Here is a 25,129-nt window from a genome sequence, read left to right on the forward strand (position 1 = left end):
CGACCCGAGACCTGCGAACCGACTCCCAAGGCCTTTACTCAAGGTTACACCTTGTGGGTGGTGGATCTCACCCCAGACCTTGGCGCTGATGAAGGCATCAACTACCCTCGACACACTGGCAAGTTGGGTTTGGAAATCCAGTTTGGACAAGCTCTCGAGGACCCAGTCACCCTCATCTGCTATGAGGAATACGAAAATGTTCTGGAAATAGATCGTTTCCGGAATGCGATGATGGTATAAAAAGAGCAGCGACAGACGGTCATGCCACACTTTTTCTCCTCCTACAAGGAACCATGGATGAACCACTCGGGTTGAGCACCTTGGATTTAGAAGCCCTTGTGGCTGATGACGAACCACTTCATGCCATCTACCGGGGCACCCTGGCCAGAAATGACTTTGCCAGACTGGGATGGCAACAGGATGACCCCTTTTATCCCAAAGCCTACGTTATCAACACAGATTTAAGCGATCAACCTGGCACACACTGGGTGAGCATCTATCGTCCAGCTCCTGGATCCGTGGAAATGATGGATAGCTATGGACTGTATTCATTACCCCTGTTTAAAGAGACTTTGAATCGCATGGGTCAGATTCAACAACGATGGAATACACGCCCCTTACAACATGGATACAGCACGTTGTGTGGAGTGTACTGTCTCTACATGCTGACCTATCGCGTGCGTGGGTGGACTTTTAATCAAGTGTTAGATACGTTGGACTGGAAGGACACCGCCAAGAATGATGCCACGGTATTAGCATGGTTTCATACCAAAGTGTCTACCTCCGTTCCTGTGGATGAGATGCCTGCCTTTCGACTGAGTGCCCAGACGCGTACCCTACATCAAAAGAACCAACCTTTCTGCCCTTATTGACCTGACACTTGTTCACTGAACCTACGATCACCTGACTGTCAACATTCCTGATTGAGGAGTGTACATACGTTCACTGCGTTTTAGGAATGTACATACGTTCACTATCAAAGTGGCAAAAGTTCTTTTTTTCAAACTGTACATACGTTCACATACGTGTACATACGTTCATGTTCACAAAAGTCACAGGGACGCCCCTAATCCTGTGACTTTTGTTTTGTTGTGTTGGTTCATGTGAGCGGGGGATTAAAAAAAGTTGAACCCATAGTAGTGTTGTGTTGTCTGTAGGATGAAGAAAAACAAAACAGGATCGCCATCTCACCCAAAAGACAACTATCATCCTTTGCTTTGACGACCCTCCAACCCACACCATGAACCCGTCTCCTCCTTTCCTCCCTCCCTCCTCCTCCTCCTCCTCCTCCTCCTCCCACCTTCCTCCCTTCACCACCACCCTCCCTTCACCACCACCACCCCCACGTCTATGTGTAGAACAACAACAACAACAACAACAACAACAACAACAAAAGATTTTTGACGCGCTTCTTTCAATGTCGATCCTGTTCACCTTTTACGTGCGCTTCTCCGGGTTTTCCCCACCTCCCCGGAAACGGATGCGCCGCCATCTTGGATGCGCGCGCAAGTCCCATCATATACTGCGCGCATGCGCAGTCACGTGACCAAACCGAAACCGGAAGTGACGTCAGAGATCCTCTCGACCAATCAGAAGCCAGGAGCGGTCCCATACTGATGTTACTAACTACTTTGATGTATTTATTAAGATTTTAGATAAAACCATTGATCCTATTTTGTTGTATGGGGCTAGGATATGGGGTATCTCTAAGTTAGACTTTATTGAAAGAGTACACGCCAATGCATGTAAACGAGTTTGGGGATTTAAGATTAATTGAGCAAATGCAGTTGTGTATGGTGAATGTGGTGGATATCTATTATTTATATAAACAGTAAATATAAACGGTTATAACGAACACGCTTATAACGAACTGACGGATATAACAAACTTACTTTTTTGGTCCCGACTATTTGCTGTTGTTATACTGTATATATGCTTATAACGAACTACGGTTATAACGTACTACAATTAGTAGTCCCTTTGAGTTCGCTATAACCGTACTTTACTGTACGCAGATTAACATGATACCGTATTGGGTACAATTATTACACAGGCCTCCTTACAGATACCCAAGAACATGTTATGAAATGACGCTATTGTATGATATAGTTCTGGAAGCGTAGATTGAGTCTTATCTGTTCAGGAAAATATGAATGAATTTGGTTTGGGTTATGTAGAAAAGGAAGAATACCCTGAACATTGTATAAACATGGTCACTCAAAAACTAAAGGATGTTTATATACAAAAATGTTTAACTTGGCATTAAGATTATCAACAAAATGTGAATATGTACTGTTTTAAACTTAGGTTTCAAATTCTTTTGAAACCTATTTTGCAAAAACAATATAATGTATTTTCCTCAAATAAGATGCTCATCGCATACTCTTAACGTTGAACAGACACGTATTAGAAGATAGAGTTTGTAGGTGAGGTGAGGTGAAATTGGGTTTAACGTCGCGTCCAAAATAATTGCACTTATACAGCGACGTGCATGCACGTGTGTGTGTGTTTGTGTGTGTTTGTACTAGTCCAGTCTGATGCCGATTTATAGTGCTAGCTCACTTTGATACCATGCTGCAGTTTAACATGAATACCCCACTCAGACACAGTATACTGACTCCGAGCCGACCAGTCCATGTTTTAACCCCTTTATGCCGAGCGCCAGACAGGGTAACAACAATTACCATCTTTTAACGTCTTTTGGTATGACGCGGCCGGGGATCGAACCCCGGACCTTCCGCTCTCCGGGCGGACGCTCTACCACTAGACCACGGAGTCGGCGTAGAGTTTGTACATTGTGCAAGGAACCGGAAGTAGTAGATGAGTACCATCTTTTCTTTGTATGTCCAGTATTCGAGCATTTGCGTATTGAATATTTATCGCCATATTTATACCAGCCACCAAACATTTTAAAGTTTATTGTACTTCGGAAAATGTCAACGTGACATTATATGTATTTCAAGCAAAGAAATATAAAAAACTACTTGTTAAAGATTCATTAAACGTATGTTTATTACACTATCCATTGCAATCTGCACTGTATAGGCCTGTGGCCTTTCAGTATATGTGTAAATAAAGATTAATTGATTAATCCCCTAGACAGTCAATTCCCTTCAATTGATCTACCCGCCTGAACCAGAAATAGAAGAGACTGGTGAATCTTTCTCTTTATGTCGGTTTATATTCCAGCAGCTCTAGGTTTAGTGTCTTGAATTCACAACATTTGACTACAATCGAGCATGTATTTCTACGACTCTTGCTCAAACGTTTGTTGATCAGGGTGACAACATTCAAGGACAGTTTTTTCTTTCAAAATGTTTTAGGGTGATCACGAGGCCATTTCTAAATTTGACACATCAGTTATCAAAATGACGAGTAACTTGGTTTCCTGTGTTTGCTCTGCCTTTGCATGTGTTTGTGACTGATGCCATCGGCGGAGCAGGATGGGATCACATTTTCGCGAACTACTGGTATCATTACCATTTGATAATGATTCATAAACGCATGCTCATCATAAAGTCTGAATCGTACAATGGGCTCTGCTTTAGCAGAGATTTCTTATGATTATGGAAAGTGTTTTGACGGTTTTATTCACAACACAAGCTTTTCTGTTTTACTCTGTGATCCCTACTTGATAATATTTTATGGGCGGTTTGGTCAGCTGTGTTGATGGGTGGCCACATCTCCGTGTTGTCTGTCCGACACGACATGCAGTAACTGCAGTTCTCTTGTATCCGTTTTTTTTATCGTAGACTCGCGATTAAGTTTCTTTTGACGTGGATGTTGAACTGTAGAATACAGGTATAGGTAAAGAGACAGTTCAATGGTCTGCGGACACGTGAGTGATTGTGCAAGTTCAAAAGAGTTACATTTGTTCTGTCGTGTATGCCTTCATGCAAATAATCAGTTTAACAGTGAGTGATTTTACCGCGAATTGGCGTGTTTCTCAGTTGCGTGTGGATAAAATGTTGGGAAAATGACTCAAGCGACCATGATCAAAGACATGAACCACTATGGCGCAACCAAAGAACGCATTGTCCTGACAGCACAGAAGAACATTGATTCCAAAACCAGAATTTACCCATCAACATTATCATCGTGTTAAAAAGATTCTCCATTTATTTTGTGGATCACTGAGAAGAACACGGGTACATGTACATGAATTGATTGATATGTATTACGTAGGAATTGGTTGATGACAAGGCACCGAAACATCGCCTTTACAGTAAATAAAGAAGTTGTAATCCATACATTGTGTCTACTTTGTCCATCTGGATGGTACATAATTTGGTTCAGGTGAAAGCTGTGGTAGAGAAAACATCTGGAATGTTACAGTCAATGAAGGCCCTGATGTCACCTTTTCACAAGGCTACGTTAGGTGTGAACCCAAGGCTTGGGTCCAGGTATTGTCTCAATAACTTAATGTTTGATCCTAAACTCTAAACAGGAACTGTACTCATTGAAAGGTCAGCATCCTCATACCACCTCCAGCCACTGCTCCCAGAACAGTTTGAGCCGTGCCCGCAATCCAGCTGAATACCGACCGGAAGCCATCTCTGAGCTTGATACGCAGCCCTCTGTTGACACACTGTGAGGTCACCTCGTCGTTGTTGATGGACACAACATATTTGTTGCACTGACTTCCGGCGTAGAACTTGACAGTGAGGAATCTCCCGTACACCTCCATGCTGGCATTCCTCCACACCCAGTCAGGCTGGCCCCCTATCACAGAGTAGCAGCACTGGGGTACCTTCCGGTCCACGCCCAGCAGACGGTGCTGCTTCTCTTGGATGACCACTAGGCTACCCGACCGCCCCGACTGGGCAACAGCTCGCCGACTAAACAACACGGTACCACGACACACGAGGCCATGCAATGGGAAAACCTGACCCTACTGTTAATATACTATGAAAGGGTAACCGTGACATATTCTCGATATAGAAATCCTGATAGGGGTGTAAGTATAGAGTACTGGGGAACAACCATACCTTGCAATACCTACAAGCACAGTACTATTCAATCTCAAAAGCTAATCCTCCAAGAACAAATATATAACGCGTTCCGTACGAGATAGGCGATATACAAGGCATCCTGTCGGGTGTGGTGTTGTGTGATAGAGAGTTCACATTCCAAAATGATCACAAACGTTCCAAAGTTTCAAAAGAGCGATGCGGGGTATTTACAGCGACGTTAATGCACAGTTTTCGCGGATATGAAATTATTCTTCTTGTACTTGTGGAATCAAATCAAAAGTTCCAATAGGACTGACATACTTCATCTTAGATAGACTGATGACTTGATTCACCACAACATACCTACCATGCCTTGGTTGTGCGCGTGCTTGTTGTTTAACGGCACTCATCAAGATGGCCAGAAATAATCTACTCTGGGCTAGGCATTCCGGTGATTGATATTATGACCATTGATCCACGCCTTCGGGTACGTGGCCACGTCATCAACCAAGTCACCGTGCCTGACCAACTAATCCATTGAGTCGCCTCTTGCCATCAGCATGACTGACTCCCATATTTTAACATACACTTACGCCTGTCGTAGCGCTCCGATCGCTTTGTGGAACGGGGCGCAGGTCTAACACGCAGCCACCACGGTTCTTGTCTTGAGACAAGGTTGTGGATGGCGTGACCTTGCTGATACTGGTGGGATATGAACTTAAACGTAAAGAAATGTACACTTACAGCGGACACCATATCGTCATCGTCACCCTGCAAATACAATGATCAGTGTCAAATGTTCTGATTTTGTACCTTTGAAATTAAAAAGAAACCACGTCCTGTTTCCAAGCTTCGTAATAGTATTAGTAATAAACATTGTGGGATTCTTACTCTATTTGTTTCAAAAAACTGGCCATGAAAATAATTTTTATATATGCCCGTGTATATAAATGCCAAAAAATGAAATATCTGCTAAAAGAACAGCTAAATGATGACACCAAGTATCTCCCACTGTTTGATAGTGATTCATAAACACGTGTTTATTATATAGTCCGAATCGTAGAATGGACTCCGAGATGTCTTGAAAGATTATTGAAAGGGTTTTCTCGCTTTTATTAATATACACAATTCCAACAATACCGACAATTCTTTCCTGACTTAAAGTTTTCTTCCATGGACACCAGCATTGTTCGAGATTTCAAACTGATGTACTAGGAGTGAGTGACTGAGTTAAGTTTAACGCCGCTTTTAACAGTATTCGAGTTATATCACGGCGTGTCAGCTTAATGTGAGAGGAAAGCCCGAAGTGATGCAGGTCTCAGACGTTTATCACTTCGGTGAAATCCACGAGCACGGGTATGGTGCTGACAAACCTAGAAACATAATCGGAGCGAACCGGGATTCGAACCCACAATCATAGGTTTCTGGCGTGCCCAAGGGACGCATCTCTGCACAGCGAATCGTGGCGCCTTAGACAACTGGGCCACCCGTGCCCCCAATGTGCAAGGAACTGCGAAGGCTATTACATAGCAACGGTGAGAAACCTAATCACTCATCATTGCAACAGATAATAGGTTATGAGTGGAGAATGAAACTAGACTCCATGTGTGGGGTCCTGCTTCAATCGATGTAATGACACTGCATATAAAGAAGACGACCCGTAAAGCGTGTCGTAACAGGCGACTATTCTTGTGATAAGACTAGCGGGACCGAGTGGTCAGGCCCGCTGACTTGACTGATGCATGTCATCGTATCCCAATTGCGTGGATCGATGCTCATGATATCAATCACTGGATTGTCTGCTCCAGACTCGATTATTTACAGACCAACGTCATATAGCTGGAATATTGTTGAGTGGGGCGTTACACAACCAACAAACAAACAAAGCAAATGGAAACCTGACCTTACGTAATACGTTATAACACGTCCCATTTTAATTTCTGGAAACCCAAAAGTCCAGAAACTCTACGGTCTTTGCCAAGTATCGGTCAAAGTTATTTACAAAATTAAACATGCTGTTTTTTAATGGGAACATACCAAGGAAGAAAAAATGAAAAAAAAATGTTTAAAAACTTAATATTTACACTATGTCGCCCATGGGCAGGCCCATGGGCGAGAATATATTCCTTTACTTAAAACTCATGTTTTCGTTTCGCAAATACATTAAATGTATTCATTCAAGTATCATGACACAAAATATAACTCATTTTATAGCGATATTGAAACTCATAACTCATATATAACTCATTTTATAGCGATATTGAGTGAGTGAGTGAGTGAGTATGGTTTTACGCCGCTTTTAGCAATATTCCAGCAATATCACGGCGGGGGACACCAGAAATGGGCTTCACACATTGTACCCATGTCGGGAATCGAACCCGGGTCTTTGGCGTGACGAGCGAACGCTTTAACCACTAGGCTACCCGACCGCCCCATAGCGATATTGAAATATTTCGCCCATGGGCGAGAAAAAGGTTTGGCCCATGGGCAGGCCCATGGGCGAGAATATGTTCCTTTACTCAAAACTCATGTTTTTGTTTCGCAAGTTATACATTAAATGTATTTATTCAAGTATCATGACACAAAATGTAACAAAATTAAACTCATTTTAACTTAATTCAACTATTTTATAGCGATATTGAAATATTTCGCCCATGGGCGAGTAAAAGGTTTGGCCCATGGGCGAGAATATTTTCCTTTACTCAAAACTCATGTTTTTGTTTCGCAAATACATGCGGGTGTTCTTACCATTTTCATGGCACATACTGTAACTCAATTTTACTCAATTCAGCTATTATATAGCGTTATTGAAATATTTAGCCCATGGGCGAGAAAAGGTTTGGCCGAGAATATTTCCCTTTGCTCAAAACTCATGTTTTAGTGTCGCATATACATAAAGGTGTTCTTAGAAGTTTCATTTCACATAATTTAACAAATTTTAACTTAATTCAACCATTTTACGGCGTTATTGAAATATTTCGCTCTGGACGAAAAAGATTGGCCCATGGGCGAGAATATTTACCTTTGCTCAACAGTTTTAGTTTCGCAAATACATAAAGGTGTGTCTATAAGCATGACACATGATTCAACTATTTTACGGCGTTATTAAAATATTTCGCCCATGTTTTCGTCAGTCCCTTTAAAGCATCAACTAACCGTGTGCAAAGTATATTGTATCGTGTTAAATATACTCTATATTATATCATTACATTACTAATTAAAATAGGGCATTTGATTGGATGTTTCCTCTATAGAAGTTCTACAAATTTCACCTGTTTTACATTTTGTAGCGATCTTTAATGAACCCGGCCTTACCTCTCAAAACGTTTTGACAGTTTATCATACGAATCCATGTGCGTGTACTCCAATTCATTGGAGTTATTTTCCACAACATTAAAGTTTAGTTAGTTTCTATTTCATTTATCATTCTATGCCCCGTTGATACATCACACTGGGCAATTACGTGACACTAGGTATGCAATATACAGGTACGCGTGCGCGTATTTTAATGAAAAAAAACTATTCGTCTTTTATTGCAGAACGTTTGGCTGAATATCTTACATTCTAACGAAATCTCGAAATAATTATTTAATTACATGCGGTGGCGAACTGACCAGTGGAGAATTATGTTTCAATGCGATTGAGGAAAACGTGAGTGAATATTGTGACACTAAAGCACCTTTTAACTGAATTGCCACTTGGGGTATGAAAATGGTAACAGTTCAGATAAAAACAACAGCCATCTTATGATAATTCTCATATTCTCATTAGGACGTTGTATCTAATTACAGTGTCGGCGTTATTTACAAGTGATTCTACAATACCTGCTGTCGGTCAATTACGATCTACCACACCACGCGTGAATAAACAGTTATGCAGGCGTTGCTGTGGGCAAACACCTAGCCTGAAAATTTGTTGTTTGTTGTGGATACATATTTTACAAATGTTCGTTGATATGTGGATATATTAAGCACAAAGACAAACAAATGTTTATGAAAGATGAATTAGTGCCTTGATATATTCATCAAGATGAGTATCATCGTTTAAGGGGGTCATTCAATAAACGTATGTTTGGAGGAGATATCAAAGGAGCCGCCCAATATACACAGTGTCGTCCGGTGAACTACCACCCCACCCTGTCCATAAGAGTTATGTAATCGGTACACAAATATATTTGATGCGATGTCAGTGTGGAAGGAGTTTGAATTACGTCCGCCACTGGCCACAGAAATCCTCAAAGTACAGTAACAATCAACAAGGTCAATGCCGTACTAATTACCTAGTGACGCACGTAACAACGACTGCCAATAGGGAAAATGATGAAAACAAATTGAAATAGATTTTAATAAAACATTATTGTACTAAATAACTTGCAAAAGCGGTGCCCAAAATTGTTTGACCGTGTTATGTGTGTTGTAGACTGACGAATAGCATGTAATTGTCATGCTGTACGCATGGTTCAATATACAAATTCAGATATACAACCGGTATGAAACTGAGAACTGAGATGCCAAGTACAACCTGCATTCACACATGGAAGCAATATACTTGTTTGTATGCCATCTCCTCTGAAAAATGTATCACTAAAGTATTTGCATTGTAAAAAAAATATAGTAATGTTAAAACTTGGTAATTTGGTAGGTCTCCGACAGATATGATTTTCAGTTTTTTTACACCTTTGATTGATACGGATTACGTACATGTAGTCTAGTCACTGTCTCTAATGTTTCTGCTTGTTAAAAGTTTCAAATGTCCTGTTATAGCACTGTTCCTAAAATAAGGCAGTTTCTTTTATCGGGTATAAATAGTTGATTCGTCTTGTCACGCAGTCATTTTTACTTGATCGAATGATTTCCACAAATAATTTCGGCAGAGAGTTTTGTATTTTATTATATACATGTATTGTTAATTGTAGAAGATGCTTACATCACTGTATCTCAGCACGCAAATCTGATAACATTCAAACATGTAATTAGTACACAGTTAATTGTTACATATAATTTCCTCCATATTCCTTTTTGAACAAAAAGCCTACATGTATACTGAAACCGGTGTCCACTGTTAAAAGGGTATTAGTGCAGTCGGTCATGGTAAATGGAGAGACAATAATAAGGTGATTAATTATAGTCTGTTGCAGAATATGCGGTATAAGTGTAGTCATTTATACATATGCACATTACACATATACAGATGAAATACACGATATGATACAGTGCAAGAAAAAATTAAGATACGGTTTCTATTAAAAATAATTTTTCGATTATGGATTTAATTAGCACGTTTAAATTTTCAGGCCAACACGGTTGAGATACAGCATCGGCATACTCAACTAGAGTTGTTTTCTGCCGGTCGTAAGTTCTTTGTTTGACTGAGCACACTTGTGTCGGTGTTGCGATATTTTCTTCTCTTTGTTGGCAGCCTGCCACCGGCCTGAATTTTGAGAAAGGTCTCAGCATGGGACTGTTAATTTCTTCTTAATGATGTCTACAAGCTTACAAACTTGTAGATGTTGGGGCGGTTAGGACCAAATTTTTTTTCAGAGTGTTAGTGGTCCTGGAACCCACAGTGTCAAACAGGTCCTGCACAATACGTCCATCAGATTCTACCGTTCAGCAACATTGTCACTGAATTTCAGAACTCTGGCATGATAAAATAATCAAGGATTTCGAAGGTGAACGAGGGGAAAGGCAGACGCACGTGGATTTGCTCTCAGGTTATTATTGTCTGGAGTTCACATTTTTGGGCATTTCATATACTAATTGAACAGAGTTCACCTGCACATGTCCACTTTAGTGATACAAGTGTAACCAAAAAAATGCAATGAGCCGTAGCTCTTATTCCCTTATAACAACGGTAACAAAAACCAGGGTGAGGACACAGTAAGGTTAAACCGTGTCCAAAAGACAATCTCAGGTGGCTAACGCCATATCTCCCATCAAGTCAGCTCTGTTTTTAAGCGCATAATTATGTTTTTACATACTGAAATAAAAGGAATTTAAAAAAATCATATTTAACAAACCTACACATTACCAAATACAAAACTTTATAACCCTTTCTAGACTTCGTTCCAATTAACCTGGATCATTCAACTCGCTCGCGAAGGTCGTATACGACTTTGAAGTGAATACGTCTACAGTGTACAAGTAACTTTTAACTGTTTCATATATACTCATGATAAGCAATTATTTTCGTTCCTACTTCGAATGAGCACATTCTGGGGCTAAATCTGCAAAAGGACAGACAAAATATTTCTTTGTACAATGCAAACGATACAAACGTAGCGGCTGATAATAGAGACAATGATTTAATAATCTGCAATATATCATTTGTTCTCGTTCAATCTATTGTACATATTGAAGTGATTGTAAAGTTTCAAGGAGAACTAAAATGATGTGGTATTATGAATGTATTTAGAATATGAATAGCGAAAAACAGTCACCATATCGGATGTACATGTATAACTTGTCTTCCAACACCACGCTTATGCCGAGGCCCATGGTCATAAAACTAATCGGTCCCATAAAAGGAGCAAATAGTTTCGCAGATACTACTTGCTATGGTTCACTCCCAATTGACACACGACCTAATCATCAGTCAGACCAGTCAAGTGTGACCAGTGTACCTGCCTGGTTTAACCTCCTAATTACCGAGCTGCCCAATACTGTCATACTGTCGGCAGAGTAAGATACTCCAACTCGTTGAGTGATACAGATTAACCAGATTATGATTGTGTTTGTAAGTTGCGTTTAATCTGTGTCGGGTTGCAGTTGTTTTATTAGGCAAGACCAGGGGTAGTTTTTTCAATTACACCTTTTAGCCGTTGAGTTTGTTTTGCATTCATTTCATTAAATACATTGTTAGGTAGAATGATAACACGTTATATGGATTAAACATCTCCTTAACCTGAGTATAATCTCACATGTACCCTAAGTACCGTACTATATTACTTTGCGGAGACACTGAGTATAATTTTTGAGTTGGCATTGTATGCTGTCTGAATGACTTTACACAAATCCCTGCGTCAATAGACCCGTGAAGATCTTCAACAACCCATTCTTGGCGTGAAAGGGCGACAGCGCTTGTCGTAAGAGGCGACTACCGGGATCGGGTGGTCAGGCTCGCTGACTTGGTTGATGCATGTCATCATATCCCAGTTTCGTGGATCGATGCACATGATGTCAATCACTGGATTGTCTGGTCCAGACTCGATTATTTACAGACCGACGTCATACAGCTGAAATATTGCTAAGTGTCAAACCCAGAATTGCAGTTAGATCCCCTATATGCTGTAGATCTCCTGTAGTCAAGAGATGCAATAGCGAGGCAGCAATGTCAATTTATGAGGGACAGACAGCTACTCGAACATATATAAACATAGCAGCCAAACTTATTTAGTTTGATAATTTTGTATTAAAATCCTTTTCAATTTGTTTGCACCATTTTCCCTATTCCATGCATGTTTATGCTGCTACATCTTATTGCTCATGTTTCCAAGTATTGTAAAACACTTCAGTGTTTCTCCTTCTTAATCTAACGTTATAACATTTCAGGTCATTACCATCATCTAATACACAAGAGATGATACCAAGACATATTTTATTCGGTTTTATGGTCTATGCGGTCTTACAATTGATTTAATTAGTGCTTAAATCTTATGTCTAGTACATATTTTCACAAACAGGGCTGTTAGATGATATAAGGAAGGTAACTTCCAGTTGAGGACTGAATACCACGTACTTTAGTCTGTTAACGACGTTTCTACAATTAATATTTTGAATAAGCCATTAATACGCCAGTTGTGACAGGGATGATGGTATGGTAGCTGTAGCAGACAGATTGACAGCCGTTGTTACGTGAGTCACTAGGTTATTAGTACGGCATTGGCCTTGTTGATTGTTACTCTACTTTGAGGATTTCTGTGGCCAGTGGCGTACGTAATTCAAACTCCTTCCACACTGACATCGCACCAAATATATTTGTGTACCGATACATTACTCTTACTGACAGGGTGGGGTGGTAGTTCACGCGAAACGGACGACACTGTTCCTTTAATATCGCCTCACAACATACTTTTAATGAATGACCCCTTAAACGATGATACACATCAGGATCGCGGAGAAAATACAAGATTCGTTCTCGTTGAATATATATATATCAAGGCACCAATTCATCTTTCATAAACTTTTTGTGCCTTTGTGATTAATATATCCACATATCAACGAAAATATGTAATACATGTATCCACAAAAAATATACATGTACAGGGCATTGCCTAAACGTCGGGCCGGACCAAGACGGGCCAAAGTGTTATTGGCTAATTACTTGATTATCGGCGATCATACCTTCATATAATTGATGCAATATAAACACATGACATGAATGAACAATCACCAAACAAAAAAGTGCACCATAATTAAGTAATTCGGAGTAAATCGCTTGAAAACCAGAAAGTGGAGCTGTGTGTAAGCGTCGATGATCTAGCTAACCTGTAAAAGAGCAATCGTTAACCGAAATAAGATTTAAAACGTATCAAATACTTCTAGCTATCGTGATACAAATTTCCATCTGTCGGCATAGCGTTTATATTTATAGGAACGTACTATATCTCAATAAATACCACTTTATAATGTCACTGTTCGTCGTATTTAAAGCAGACACGTTGGTTAAAGTAGACCTCTTCTCCCTATACTCTCAACAGTCACACAAGTGTTCGGCCCGGGCTGTCAAAATAAACTTAAACCTCACAGATGTATCATCAAATGGATTCACATCTATAGATTAGTATTATATCTATCTAAATACCACATTATAGTGTCTCAGATCGCGGTATTTAAAGAAAACAAGGGGCTCAAAGTGAAGCCCTTTTCCCTTTACATTCTCAACATAGTCTCTATCAGAAGTGTTTGGCTTGTGTTGGGTCCGACTTGGCCCGGGCGGTCAAAATCAACTTTAAACACACAGATGTATCATCAAATGTGTTTACATCTATAGATTAGTATTTAATCTACTTATATACAACTTAATAATGTCACGGTACATCGTATTGAAAGAAAACAAGGGGCTCAAAGTGAAGCATTTTTATTGTATTTTCTTAAAAAAATCTATTTCAGAAGTGTTCAGTCCGACTTGGCCTGGGCTGTCAAAATCAACTTAAACCTCACAGATGTATCATCAAATGGATTCACATCTATAGATTAGTATTATATCTACCTAAATACCACATTATAGTGTCTCAGATCGCGGTATTTAAAGAAAACAAGGGGCTCAAAGTGAAGCCCTTTTCCCTCTACATTCTCAACATAGTCTCTATCAGAAGTGTTTGGCTTGTGTTGGGTCCGACTTGGCCCGGGCGGTCAAAATCAATTTTAAACACACAGATGTATCTTCAAATGTGTTTACATCTATAGAATAGTGTTATATTTACCTATACACCACTTTATAATGTCACGGTACATCGTATTGAAAGAAAACAAGGGGCTCAAAGTGAAGCATTTTTACTGTATTTTCTTAAGAAAATCTATGTCAGAAGTTTTCGGTCCGACTTGGCCCGGGCTGTCAAAATCAACTTAAACCGCACAGATGTATCATCAAATGGATTCACATCTATAGATTAGTATTATATCTACCTAAATACCACTTAATTGTGTCTCAGATCGCGGTATTTAGAGAAAACAGGGGGCTCAAAGTGAAGCCATTTTCCCTCTTCATTCTCAACATAGTCTCTATCAGAAGTGTTTGGCTTGTGTTGGGTCCGACTTGGCCCGGGCTGTCAAAATCTACTTTAAACACACAGATGTATCATCAAATGTGTTTACATCTATAGATTAGTATTTAATCTACTTATATACAACTTAATAATGTCACGGTACATCGTATTGAAAGAAAACAAGGGGCTCAAAGTGAAGCATTTTTATTGTATTTTCTTAAGAAAATCTATTTCAGAAGTGTTCAGTCCGACTTGGCCCGGGCTGTCAAAATCAACTTAAACCTCACAGATGTATCATCAAATGGATTCACATCTATAGATTAGTATTATATCTACCTAAATACCACATTATAGTGTCTCAGATCGCGGTATTTAAAGAAAACAAGGGGCTCAAAGTGAAGCCCCTTTCACTCTACATTCTCAACATAGTCTCTATCAGAAGTGTTTGGCTTGTGTTGGGTCCGACTTGGCCCGGGCGGTCAAAATCAACTATAAACACACAGATGTATCTTCAAATGTGTTTACATCTATAGAATAGTGTTATAGAAGAGGAAGAAGAAGAAGAAAATTGTTTTAATAAAGTGTCACATGCTGCAGTACTAAATATATGGACATATAAACATTTCATTAAAAAAACAGCACCCGGCCAGTTGGCCTACGAGACACTAATTACATAATGGTACATTTAAAATATATAAAAAAAGAAAGGAAAAATTAGTTGCAACTTTGTATATTACTACACCCACACCCACACCCACACCCACACCCACACCCACACCCACACCCACACCCACACCCACACCGATACACTCACACACACATCCGCATTAAAATCCCGCTCAAAGCATTCAAACAGGTAAGCATACAAACAGGTAAGCATACAGGACGCTCACAGCAATCTCATACAGGACACTCACAGCAGTCTCATACAGAACACTCAAAGCAATCTCATTCAGAACACTCACAACAATTTCATACAGAGCACTCACAACAATCTCATTCAGAACACTCGCAGCAATCTCATACAAAACACTCACAGCAATCTCATACATGTCATACATCTATACACATATGCGTCCATATACACACAACTTAATTCATCAATCGTGTATACTAACCTACATGTATTACCAGCATGCATACTAACATACCAACCTACATACATACCTATATCCATCAAACATAAATCAATCCGTATTATACATACACAGGTCCATCCATACCTATGTCTGTTCAAACACACCTCAATCCAAATATACTAACACACATACAACCATACATCCATACCTATATTCATCCATACACATATCGATCCATATATACATACACACATACAACCATACCTATATCCATCCATTCACACCTCAGTCCATATATACATATACACATACAACCATACAAGTGTCGTACTGAATACAGTATGAACATACATTAAATACAACAGATGATATAAATGAGAGGCACTGTGTACTAACGTACATAAACACACCCGCCTACACACCTACGTGCATATATAAGACAATGCATAACATTATGGATGGGATAAAAAGTAATTAAAATAAAAGCTAACAGTTTATATAAAGTTTACGGCGCCTGTACATTCTGTAGACAAGGGAGGCTAGGGATTTACTTATACATGTAGTATTCATTAGATAACAGGTCTGTTGCAGCAGAGAAAAGGTCGGGAAGGAGGGCTCCAAGGAGGCAATATGATTCCATAAATCATATCTTAGATCAGAATAAAAGTTACATTCAGTTAGAAAGTGGATTTCATCTTCGATTGCTTTAGAGTCACACATTTTACATATCCTTTCTTCCAAGGGGACAGTCGGTCGTGAAAATCTACCGGTCTCTATTTCAAGAGGTAAAGTTCCTGTACGTATTTTGGCGAGTGTACTTCGATAAGATCGGTCCATTATAAGTTGAACATATGGTTCAGTGTTAAGCGAGCCCTTAAAGAGTCTATATGTTCTAAGTTTGTTACCGTTTATAAGCCCTCGATCGTTCCACAGCTGACGTAGCCAGTCGTGGTAATCATTGGATATAAGCCAAGTCTTTATGTAGTCCATGTCAGGGGGTGTTAAATTAAATATATCTAAAATAGGTAGTTGCCACGACTTGATAAGTGTAAAAACCTTATTAGTTCATGATTTACGATAATTACGTGACCATAGATGGACTTTACTACTCACTCGAATGTTGTCACAGTTTTGTAGACGATACCATAGTTGTAAAATTTCTAACTTTTGCTTGGTATAAGGCGAAGTCCAACCCATATCCCCTCGAACTGACAAGTTTGGTGACTTACAGCCCACTCCGAGAAAGAATCTACATGCTCGATTTTGTACTGCATTGATACAACTGAACTGACGTGTGCCCCACACAGCAGCTCCGTATGAGAGAATCGGTTGCACAAGGTTTTCATATAACTTATTAAATACATCGTAAGCCATTCCTCCACTGGCTTTGAATTTACACACAATCACACCTAAGGCACGATGAGCAGACTTGGCTATTTCCTTGGCTGTGAAATTAAGATCTAGGTGTTCATGAAACCAAACACCAAGATATTTATATGCATGAGTATAACACACTTCATTTTCACCGATAGTGAAAGTAACACCTGATATACTGGAACCTCTTGACCGGAAATGGATAACTTGTGTTTTCTTCAAATTAACAGACATACGCCATTTAGTACACCAGGTATTTACACAATTTAACATCTTCTGTAGACAACTTTCGTCGGGTGCAATTAAGGCAATGTCGTCTGCATACAACAGAACACTTAGTTGATAATTACTTATATTAATCCCACAATTCAGACAGTTGATTTCATCCACAAGATCGTTGATATACACAGAAAAGAGTGTAGGGGAAAGCACACACCCTTGGCGCACACCAGAGTAGACTGGTTTGTGTACCAATTATTGACACTGACTCTAGACCACGTTGAGGCGTACATTGAATTCACAGCTCTTAGAAAGTTTCCTTTAATTCCGAGTTTGTTGAGCTTGTACCATAAGCAATCACGGTTAACTTTATCAAAGGCCTTTGAAATGTCGATAAAACAAACAAATGTTGTATTTTGTTAAGAAAATCTATGTCAGAAGTGTTCGGTCCGACTTGGCCCGGGCTGTCAAAATCAAATTAAACCGCACAGATGTATCATCAAATGGATTCACATCTATAGATTAGTATTATATCCACCTAAATACCACATTATAGTGTCTCAGATCGCGGTATTTAAAGAAAACAAGGGGCTCAAAGTGAAGCCCTTTTCCCTCTACATTCTCAACATAGTCTCTATCAGAAGTGTTTGGCTTGTTTGTGTTGGGACCGACTTGGCCCGGGCGGTAAAAATCTACTTTAAACACACAGATGTATCTTCAAATGTGTTTACATCTATAGATTAGTGTTATATCTACCTATATACCACTTTATAATGTCACAGTGTATGGCATTTAAAGAAAACTGGGCCGTTAAAGTCAAGCTCTTTTACTGTATTTTCTTAAGAAATATTATCAAATAAGAATATGTGATTGATCACTTACAGACTTTAATGGTTTCACAAAAGGAACGACGTATCTCTTCTGACATGCTTGATTGTATTGCAGTCATTACATTTCCCCAAGACTCTGCACCAGTTTGATATAACGATTGTTACAACAGTGGAATTGCTATAAACGCATTGACGCGCGAAAGGGACGCGGTAACTAAAGAATTAAAACATTAACATAAATACAATTGTTTTGTGGATTTTTTTAGATTTGGGGATATTGAGATCCCGCATTGTGTTATATGGCATAACGTGTTTAGTCAAAACACACACAGCCTCTGTTCCTTTTGGGACTTAAATCCGAATCCTGAGAACCTGTTGTGTTTACATTGACACACTTTTTCTCTGGAATGAGTAAGATACACATTTGAATTGGAACTCGAGTCTGCGGCGTGCTTAGCGATCACTATTACTGTAAGGCCACAATAGCACCCGAATAGGCCTCTGAAAAGCAACGCCACTGATTACGTTACTGATTGTTGTTTGAGACAACCAAACTGGAAATGACAACGTGACAGCAGAGATCACATCAGCAATAGGTATGGGTTTCATATGATTTATTTTGTAAAAATGCACTGAAGCGTAGTGTAATTCACTGTGGTTTGAATTCCAATATCTTCCAGATGAATAAATTATATCGCCAACTTGAACAAGGGGATATTATGTTGTGACAACGATAGTCTGCCGTCTGTTTATGTTTGTCACTGTGAATAGCCATGAACACAACGACGGAAATTATCATGAATAATTTGTTTCACGTTATTCTACTGCTTTACTGTCCAGATCATATTACACTGCATCATGAATAACACACCCCAAGTCAAATTAATGACACTTTGCATAATTGACACGATCGTTGAGTTTTGCCATAGTTAACGGTTGGTGTGAAATTTGATTCCATCATCTCCAGGACACGATGCTTGCCCATTGCCCATTGTCTTGCGAACTAAATCATTACGATCTACAATTAATGTTCCATTTGAATTCGTTATAACCGTAGTTTGCTGTATAAACTTACTTTGATATTCCCAATGATGCGTGGATGTTACTTAGTCTCTTGTGTGTCGGGGGCACGGGTGGCCCAGTCGTCTAAGACGCCGCGATTCGCTGTGCAGAGTTGAAGATACAAGCTTCTGATAGAGACTATGTTGAGAATGTAGAGGGGAAAGGGCTTCACCTTGAGCACCTTGTTTTCTTTAAATACGATGTACCGTGACATTATAAAGTGGTACATAGGTAGATTTAATAATAATCTATAGATGTAAACACATTTGAAGATACATCTGTGTGTTTAAAGTCGATTTTGACACCCCGGGCCAAGTCGGACCCAACACAAGCCAAACACTTCTGATCGAGACTATGTTGAGAATGTAGAGGGGAAAGGGCTTCACTTTGAGCCCCTTGTTTTCTTTAAATACGATGTACCGTGACATTATAAAGTGGTATATAGGTAGATATAATACTTAGCTATAGATGTGAGTCCATTTGATAATACATCTGTGAGGTTTAAGTTGATTTTGACATTTTGTATTAAGAAAATACAGTAAAAGTGCTTGACTTTAACGGCTCAGATTTCTTTAAATGCGATACACTGGGACATTATAAAGTGGTACATAGGTAGATTTAATACTAATCTATAGATGTAAACACATTTGAAGATACATCTGTGTGTTTAAAGTCGATTTTGACCGCCCGGGCCAAGTCGGACCCAACACAAGCCAAACACTTCTGATCGAGACTATGTTGAGAATGTAGAGGGGAAAGGGATTCACTTTGAGCCCCTTGTTTTCTTTAAGTGCAGCCATCTGAGACACTATAAAGTGGTATTTAGGTGGATATAATACTAATCTATAGATGTGAATCCATTTGATGACACATCTGTGAGGTTTAATTTGATTTTGACAGCACGGGCCAAGTCGGACTGAACACTTCTGACTTGGATTTTCTTAAGAAAATACGGTAAAAGTGCTTCACTTTGAGCCCCTTGTTTTCTTTAAATACTGATGTACCGTGACATTATAAAGTGGTATATAGGTAGATATAATACTAATCTATAGATGTAACACATTTGAAGATACATCTGTGCGGTTTAAAGTCGATTGTGTCACAATATTCACTCACGTTTTCCTCAATCGCATTGAAACAAAATTCCCACTGGTCAGTTCGCCACCGCATGTAATTAAATAATTATTTCGAGATTTCGTTAGAATGTAAGATATTCAACCAAACGTAATGCAATAAAAGACGAATAGTTTTTTTCATTAAAATACGCGCACGCGTACCTGTATATTTCATACCTACCCCATTAAACGATGATACACATCTTGATGAATATTTCAAGGCACTAATTCATCTTTCATAAACATTTGTTTGTCTTTGTGCTTAATATATCCACATATTAACGAACATTTGTAAAACATGTATCCACAAAAAAAATAAACATTTTCAGGCTAGGTTTTTTTTCCCCACGGCAACACCTGCATAACTGTTTATTCACACGTGGTGTGGTAGATCGTAATTGACCGACAGCAGGTATATCTTTAAATAGTAATGTAATGATATAATATAAAGTATATTTAACACGATACAATATACTTTGCACACGGTTAGTTGATGCTTTAAAGGGACTGATGAAAACATGGGCGAAATATTTTAATAACGCCGTAAAATAGTTGAATCATGTGTCATGCTTGTAGACACACCTTAATGTATTTTCGCGAAACTAAAACTTTTGAGCAAAGGAAAATATTCTCGCCCATTGGCCAATCTTTCTCGTCCAGAGCGAAATATTTCAATAACGCCGTAAAATAGCTGAATTAAGTTAAAATTTGTTAAATTATGTGACATGAAACTTCTAAGAACACCTTTATGTATATGCAACACTAAAACATGAGTTTTGAGCAAAGGGAAATATTCTCGCCCATGGGCCAAACCTTTTCTCGCCCATGGGCGAAATATTTCAATAACGCTATAAAATAGCTGAATTAAGTAAAATTGTGTTACATTATGTGCGATGAAAATGGTAAGAACACCCGCATGTATTTGCGAAACAAAAACATGAGTTTTGAGTAAAGGAAAATATTCTCGCCCATGGGCCAAACCTTTTTCTCGCCCATGGGCAAAATATTTCAATATCGCTATAAAATAGTTGAATTAAGTTAAAATGAGTTTAATTTTGTTACATTTTGTGTCATGATACTTGAATAAATACATTTAATGTATTTGCGAAACAAAAACATGAGTTTTGAGTAAAGGAACATATTCTCGCCCATGGGCCTGCCCATTGGCCATTCCTTTTTTCTCGCCCATGCGCGAAATATTTCAATATCGCTATTAAATCGTTGAATTAAGTTAAAATGAGTTAAATTTGGTGTCATGATACTTGAATGAATACATTTAATGTATTTGCGAAACAAAAACATGAGTTTTGGGTAAAGGAACATATTCTCGCCCATGGGCCAGTCTTCGCCCATGGGCAGGCCCATGGGCAGGCCCGTGGGCGAAATAGTGTAAATATTGGGTTTTTGAACACATTTTGTTTCATTTTTTCTTCCTTGGTATGTTCCCATGAAAACAGCATGTTTAATTTTGTAAATACCTTTAACCAGACTGGGCAAAGACCGCAGAGTTTCTGGACTTTTGGGTTTCCAAAATTAAAATGGGACGTGTTAACTTCAAATATAGAGAACTCTTTGGACCCCCACATAAACCAATGCATGCGTTCATGTTTTGGAATATTATGATTAAGTGCAACGTTAGTGATGAAAGAAGATACTTGATAGCCCAAAAAGCATTGTTTTGGCTTCATACTCACATCCAGGTGTCCCGGAAGTTGTGTTGTGGCACCCTGAAAAGGAAATAGAGGGAATTACAAATTCACAAAGATTAAATAATTCCTAATATTCTAGTCTGGTCATTCTCTGCCACAGATATAACGGCTTGGGGACAACCACCTAACGCACCAACACACCCAAATCATTGCACATACACTATGCACTTCCTCCGTGCGGGTTACAGCGAGGTCATGCTTACTTATGACCATACGCTGAAAGGTCAACAAAATCGGGCCGAGCCGTTGGTATTGTTGATTTTCATTATTTACAGTAACACGTAACGTCTCCACTTTGCGTGAATGCAATCCGGGGTAGAATAGGTCTTCAGCAACCCATGCTTGCCGTAAGAGGCGACTCTGCTTGTCGTTATAAGAGGCGACTAACGGGATCGGGTGGTCAGGCTCGCTGACTTGGTTGATGCATGTCATCGAGAAGTGTACGCCGACGTCAAAGGGAACCTGCTACGTTAGGCAAACAATCATGTGTGTGTGTGTGTGTGTGTGTGTGTGTGTGTGTGTGTGTGTGTGTGTGTGTGTGTGTGTGTGTGTGTGTGTGTGTGTGTGTGTGTGTGTTTGTGTGGTGGTGTGTGTGTGCATGGGAGTTTGGAAAATATTTACACTGCTTATTGTATCACAAACAGAATCTTCGGACTTTGACCAGACTGCATTTGTTAATTTGCAAATGATGTCATTTCATAGTGTAACATCGTGGGACTACGACGAATAAAATAATCACGTTATGGTCTCTTCGCGTGTGGCCGACACCTAAAGTTTCCATATTCAGGTGTCGTTGCATGATATTGATCCGTTATTTGTAGAAGTCTAGCCCCCAGTTACACAGTGCTGTCAGGTGTGTCCACTTATTCAGGTGTCGTTGCATGATATTGATCCGTTATTTGTAGATGTCTAGCCCCCAGTTACACAGTGCTGTCAGGTGTGTCCACTTATAATTAATGATACATTGACAACCGTTCACTTAGAACTATATCGACTGATACACTGAGTGGATAACAGTGGAGAAATATTAATACTTAATGTCTGAGTTCTCTCAGTATTTTAATTGTTGTGACAGTAACTGTGATGGTTTCGGCGAATTGTTTTCTTACAGCTGCATGGGTTTCCCAGCCAGCCAAAAAATATAATTCAGGAGGATAAGGGGGTTAGGGTCTGGGCGTTTTAGTTTGTTCCTGGACTGTGTTCACTGTGAGCGAGTTGTACGGCGTCTGACTGTATGTGTGATATATCATTTGATAGTTTATAGTGTATTCCACATATGTTGGGCTTATTTTATCTTTCTCGAACTATACATAGCCAATGTAGCAAAATAGTAGCAGCCACCAATCTGTAGTCTGATTGGGGGGTTTACTCCCGCTATGCACGAACGTCTTGGTGTCTTAATCACGCCCCTGTTGTCACAAACATCTGATCATTTAGACGCTTTAATCTTGGACATTGAGAATACATTGAGAATGTATTGAGAAAGGTCAGAGAGTTTGACTGATGATCGTTCACGAATATCCTCGATACGACCCATCCTAGTGAACAAAATTGCACATCGTCTATCGCAGTATCGACTCCATCTTTGTCTCGACTGACAGTTACAGTCTACTTCAATCGAGACCGCCTCCGTGGTCTAGTTGTAGAGCGTCCGCCCGGAGAGCGGAAGGTCCGGGGTTCGATCCCCGACCGCGTCATACCAAAAGACGTTAAAAGATGGTACGTGTTGTTACCCTGTCTGGCGCTCGGCATTAAGGGGCTAAAACAAGGACTGCTCGGAGTCAGTATAATGTGTCTGAGTGGGGTATTCATGTTAAACTGCGGCATGGTATCTCATTGAGCTAGCACTATAAATCGGCATCAGCCCGGACTAGTACAAGCAGCCACACAAACACACACACGTACATGCACGTCGCTCTATAAGTGCAATCATCTTGGACGCGACGTTAAACCCAATTCACCTCACCCACTTCAATCGATGTGATAGAGTTACTAATTATCTTAATAATGACTCGGACAGAGATTCAAAATGCATGATGCATAAGTTAAGTCTATTAACATAATTCGATAACCATACCACACCATTCAACCAATATTATACGCCTCTGAACTGCGGGGCGTTGTAAAGTCAGTTATGATTGAAAGAATCCATTTGAAATATTTCAAGCGTATACTTAGAGTTAAGCAATCAACTCCAAGCTTTATTATTACAATCTACGAATTCTCACTGAACATATCTATGTCTGTATATGTGTACAGATGTATTTATATCCTCTCTGTATCACATGTTGTGATTTATGAGGATACACTTCACTTGACTTGACCGACAATAATACGCAGAATGTACCCGGAAGGTTTACATGGGTTGTCATGACTACGTCCAATCAAGAGCGAGCATGCATATCTATGGCCAGATGTTGGCAACACTTCAACAAATGTCAGATACTAAGAAATGAAAAGTCTATATTGTTCAAATATATAAATCACTCAACCGTGACGTTATAGCCTGTTTCGGTCTATAGCCTGACTGTGTTGGTTGGCCGCTGGACACAGTGTTAAGCTTTCAGTGCGACATATTCCAGGTGTCAGATTACCTGATCGACAAAACGGGATGTGGCTGTCAACTATACCAATTATTCGTTCTTACGCGACATGAGTGAGTGAGTGAGTATTTAACATCGGCAATATTTCAGCAATATAGTGACGAGAATTAATACATTAATAACATATAAGTATATATACTTTATAAAAACCTGTCATCAAAGGGCAGTACAATAACTAGAATATCACAGAGTGTATTAAAGCTAGTTGAGGAACATATAAAAGCAGAAAGAATTTACAACACAATATAAAAATGGTCTAGAGATCGTCAGTAACTAATTGGAGATCACCATACCAGGGACCATGGTGACTTACAATGCCTTTTCTTCCTGCATGGGCCCTGGCTGGATTTAATTTATATCATCCCTTCAGTCACTGGCGATAGTTTACCAGTTAAGCCTTAGATTAAAATGACAAAAATACTACGTTTTAAAATTCTGGTATGCATAACAATACATTGAATGATGTGGGGCTGACATACC

The 25,129-nt window shown here is 39.4% G+C and overlaps 1 protein-coding gene across 2 annotated transcripts in view; it reads right to left on the reverse strand.

Moving 5' to 3' along the window:
• Positions 1-25,129, reverse strand: part of LOC125376907 — a 99,541-nt gene that overhangs the window by 72,427 nt on the left and 1,985 nt on the right. For both annotated transcript variants that reach the window (XM_048389397.1, XM_048389396.1), the window contains exons 2-3: positions 22,032-22,064; positions 5,697-5,723 (exon numbers count right to left, since the gene is read on the reverse strand). In XM_048389397.1, the coding sequence (XP_048245354.1) occupies positions 5,697-5,723; positions 22,032-22,064 (60 nt within the window). The remainder of the gene's footprint in view (positions 1-5,696; positions 5,724-22,031; positions 22,065-25,129) is intronic.

The sequence above is a fragment of the Haliotis rufescens genome, unplaced genomic scaffold (assembly GCF_023055435.1).
Source record: "Haliotis rufescens isolate VD_foot unplaced genomic scaffold, xgHalRufe1.0.p SCAF_8, whole genome shotgun sequence".
Classification (NCBI taxonomy): domain Eukaryota; kingdom Metazoa; phylum Mollusca; class Gastropoda; order Lepetellida; family Haliotidae; genus Haliotis; species Haliotis rufescens.